The 4,236-nt window shown below is 47.9% G+C and overlaps 1 protein-coding gene across 1 annotated transcript in view; it reads left to right on the top strand.

Moving 5' to 3' along the window:
* The first annotated feature begins 2,869 nt into the window (after positions 1-2,869).
* PPP1R3E (protein phosphatase 1 regulatory subunit 3E) overlaps positions 2,870-4,236 on the top strand; it is a 4,845-nt gene continuing 3,478 nt past the window's right edge. The window contains exons 1-2 of the mRNA XM_029285711.1: positions 2,870-3,322; positions 3,474-3,482. Of these exons, the coding sequence (XP_029141544.1) occupies positions 2,870-3,322; positions 3,474-3,482 (462 nt within the window). The remainder of the gene's footprint in view (positions 3,323-3,473; positions 3,483-4,236) is intronic.

The raw sequence follows: 4,236 nt of genomic DNA, 5'->3' as shown, positions 1-4,236 counted from the left end.
AAGTTGACAAGATTAACTCATACAAACACCTAGGATTTGCATTTCCCCTGAAGGGCCAGCCATGACCCCCTACATGACCCCATAGGAATCTGGCAGCAGCCATTACCATAATAAAGGACACAGGAAGAGGCATCTCAAACACAAAGTCCCAAAGGAGGTATAAAAACCCACCCGCTCTCAGCTCCATTTTGTCAGCTGTCCCAGAACTACATGCCGTTGCTGGTTCTGCTCCTCAGTAAACAAAAACCCTTCCTCAGCAGCCTCCATTTTTTATTTCCAGCATCTTAGCCTCCATTTTATTCACTCCCGGCTTGGAACTGAACCAGCTTTTTTCTTTCAGCACTGCAATGATTCCCTTAACAGCTGTGGCAAGAAAAGTCGTAAACATGAGACAAAACTCGCTTAATAGCCGTCCTACTTAGCAATGGAAACCTTGGGCTCCGTTGTAGTCGTAAGTTGAGGACGGCCTGTGTTTCTTAATATTTGCAGGTGTCTTCAAGGACTTCCAGAATAATATTTCTACTGCGGGGTTTTGTGAATAAGCTGCTTTTTGCACAAAGGGCTTTGCCTCAAAGGAGAAAAAAGGCTTGCTGATCTTCAAAAGGTCCCTAAACAAACAGTTGTAAGTTGAGGACCATCCATATGGAAGACCCAGGCTTGCTAGGACTGTGGATAGATAGGACTTGTCTAAGAGGGAAGAGATCCTGGGTTCAAATGTGACATCTTTTATGATTGGGTACATGAGCACATGCAGGCCTGTGGTTCTCCAGCCAACACAGGGAATTCTGGGAGTTGAAGTCCACCTGTCTTAAAGCTGGTTCCCCGGACAGCGTGGGGAATTCTGGGAGTTGAAGTCCACCCGTCTTAAAGCTGGCTTTGCAGCCAGCATGGGGAATTCTGGGAGTTGAAGTCCACCCGTCTTAAAATGGATTCCCCAACCAGCATGGAGAATTCTGGGAGTTGAAGTCCACCCGTCTAAAAGCTGGTTCCCCAGCCAGCGTGGGGAATTCTGGGAGTTGAAGTCCACCCGTCTTAAAATGGATTCCCCAACCAGCATGGAGAATTCTGGGAGTTGAAGTCCACCCGTCTTAAAGCTGGTTCCCCAGCCAGCGTGGGGAATTCTGGGAGTTGAAGTCCACCCGTCTTAAAGCTGCTACTACCATAGATGGTAGCACAGCCAAGGAACTCTGTACATCGCTCCAGAGTTTAACCGACAGAACGAAACAGCCGGATTCGGTTATCTTTCTGAAGTTGCCCTAACGTTTCTCCTCCTGATTTGACCGGCTAGATTTGGTGGACTTGAGGTAGTTGGTCCATTTCCATCAGAGAAAAGAGACTCCCCCCCTCCTTCTCTTCTTTTTTAATTGGATAGCTCAGCCCTTTTTATGCTGCATGAGGAAGAGCTCAAGGGAATTTCAGCGGATCAAGATGGGCTTTCATTATTCATGACCGGACGAATCAAACTCAATGATTCAGACATAAACAGAAGTTCCTAGTTAATGGCCAAGCCAAGCCAACACCTCTTGTTATCATCGAAGTTTATGGATGTCTTGAGGAGCTTGGAGATGGTCTCTTCTTTACCCTTCAGGCCAACGTGGAAAACTACCCCCCCCCCAATTCCAGGATCTCATTTCTGACCTCTGCTTCTAAACTGATCGACGTCAATGACCCCACTTCTCAGTCCGCTCCCTTCCTCAAACAGTGTGAGGTTTTCTCCTTTCCATATCTCTGACACTGCATTAACTCCCATTTGATCTTCTGAATTATTCATCTCTGCGGAAACATTTCTGGGCATGGATCTCTTTTAAAGAGACATTTTGTCCCTGGCAGTTTTGGATCTCTCTCTTTCCAGAAAGTCATAAAGTCTTTTCAGAGTCTCGTAAACAGAAATCTTTCTTTCTCCGCTCTCGTTTTGGGTGCGATTGTGGGATTTCTTGCAAGGATTCCTCGCCCGAGCATCGATCCGTCGGAAACTGGACGACCGGCTTTCCAAGATAGGATAGGCAGTTCGAGTAATTTTTGAGTCACCTGTGGCTGGACCGGATCCAAAAAGCTCGTCCGCTCGCAAGCTCTCAAAGAAAACACATCTTTCGCACGGACGGGGCAGGCTCCGGAGGAGCTATAAAAGGACTGAGCCAGAAGAGCGAGGCAGTTGGTGGGACTGAGTGACAGAAAACAATGATGGGGCTCTTGGCAAGAGGCAAAGACCACCCCCCGTTGGATCAATAGACCCCCAAGGGAGAGGGTGTTTGGAGACTCGGCATCTGCCTAAGAGGTCAGCAAGCTCAGGAGAGGTAGAGAACCCAAAGGCAGAGGGCAATCTCAGCTTAGACAACCGGCGCGAAAGGACCAAAAGCAGAGATAAGGCAGACATATGACATATACGCTGACGGAGAGGTCCTATTATTATGAGTAACAGATCTTGTGCTAACAATTCCTCTTTTCTCCTCCTAGAAAGGAACCAGGCAGAAGACTCAATGGGAGAAGAGAGTCCGTTGATGACAAAGAGCGGCGTTGATGCCTCCCCACCCACCCGTGTAAATTCCTGTGAAGAAGCAGAGCACTTGTAGAGTCCCGTACGGCAAGAAGACTCAAGAACCTGCGATCCAAGGATGTAACGGGATACGTGGAGATCTTGGAGCTACAAAGGTTGGAAGAGGGGCAAGAGAATGATCAAAGGGGAAGTCTTCCTCCCCCGAGGAGAAACAGGACACGACCCCCAAGCATCCTGAGAGAAGGACGAGTCTCGTGGAAGGGTTGAAAAAGGTAATCCTGGAAGGTAACCCCCCCCTAAAAGATCATAATCGACTGGACGGGACAAGTGAACTGGGCCGTAGGGAAAGAAGGGGGGGTCAGCAACTTTGCTTCTATGGCCCGTGCTCCGCCTTCCCCTTTGACCCCCAGCAACATCCCCCGCAACTTAAGCTACATCGCGGGCTTGTACGAGAGGGCCTATTATCGCACAGCCCGTCCGAGCATTGCCGAGGATTCGGGAACCGAAGGCTCCGAATCTGAGTCCGAAGGCAGGCCGCGAAGCAGGCCCCAGAGACGTCGCCATCTCTTCAGGGGACCCAAAAGGAGGGGAAGACGCCGGACTCGCTCTGCCCCTGCACAGGGTAGGAGCGGAGGTGCGTCCCGCAGCCGTAGCCCCGGGACTCGCAAGAGGGTCCGCTTCGCCGACTCGCTGGGCCTGGAGCTCATCAGCGTGCGGCAGTTCTGGCCCAACGATCTCCCGCAAGTGCCAGAGAGGGTCCACAACCAGCTGAGGCGGGACTCGCTCAGCCACTTTGCTCCGTGTCTGCCGTTCTGCTCGCCGGTGAAGGTAACGGGGTCGGTCCTGCCCGGAAGTACCTCGGGGTGGGTTTGGGTGAGCCTAAAAAAAAAAGAAAGAAAGTTAGAACCGTGCAATTGATTCGTCTTTTCCCCAGCAAAAGGAGAAGAACGGGGTGTTCATCTCCTCGAGTGAAAAACAGGACCATTTTGTAACGAGGTCCCGGGAAGTCCAAAAATGTCTTCCTTGCCACAGAAATAGTGCTGCCTCCACTGGTCACAAGGGGGTGCTGTTGTAAGCCAGTTTTAAGCAAGAGACCGTTTAGACTAGAATAGACTACTTTATTGGCCAAGAGTGATAGACAACAAGGGTTTTCAATAGGTGAATTAATATGTGCCCGGACTCTCCAGATCTAGAGTTCGAGTCAGCTAAACATTAAGTTTCTACCTGTATAAAATAATCTTACAGGGGTCCACAGGTCAAAAAAAAACTCAAGATGGTAATTACAGGTTAAAGGCTCTGCAGAATTTTTAAATGTTCGTTGCACATAAAAAGCAGGCAGCTTTGACCACATCAATGTGACCCACATTCTCCATCTTTTTTTTCACCATGCCTTCCAGACACCCCTGTAAAATCTTACAGGTTAAGTTTACTTGTGTTAACAGCATCTTTAATTAATGAGAATAGAACAGAAGGGGGGCTGCAAAAATCTAGCCATCCATGAGACGGCTGCAGTTTTCTGGATTGCTTTGCTCATGTTATATTTATAATAATAATAATAATAATAATAATAATAATAATAATAATAATAATAATAATAATAATAATAATAATAATAATAATAATAATAATAATAATAATAATAATAATAAAGTTGGAAGGGACCTTGGAAGTCATCTAGTCCAACCCCCTGCTCAGGCAGGAAACCCTATACCATTTCAGACAAATGGCTGTCCAGTCTCTTC

This window comes from Protobothrops mucrosquamatus, unplaced genomic scaffold (genome assembly GCF_001527695.2).
Source record: "Protobothrops mucrosquamatus isolate PMUCROS unplaced genomic scaffold, P.Mucros_1.0 scaffold2100, whole genome shotgun sequence".
NCBI classification, from domain to species: Eukaryota; Metazoa; Chordata; class Lepidosauria; order Squamata; family Viperidae; genus Protobothrops; species Protobothrops mucrosquamatus.
Note: the sequence above shows the minus strand (reverse complement) of the source record. Positions and strands in the feature narration are given on the sequence as shown.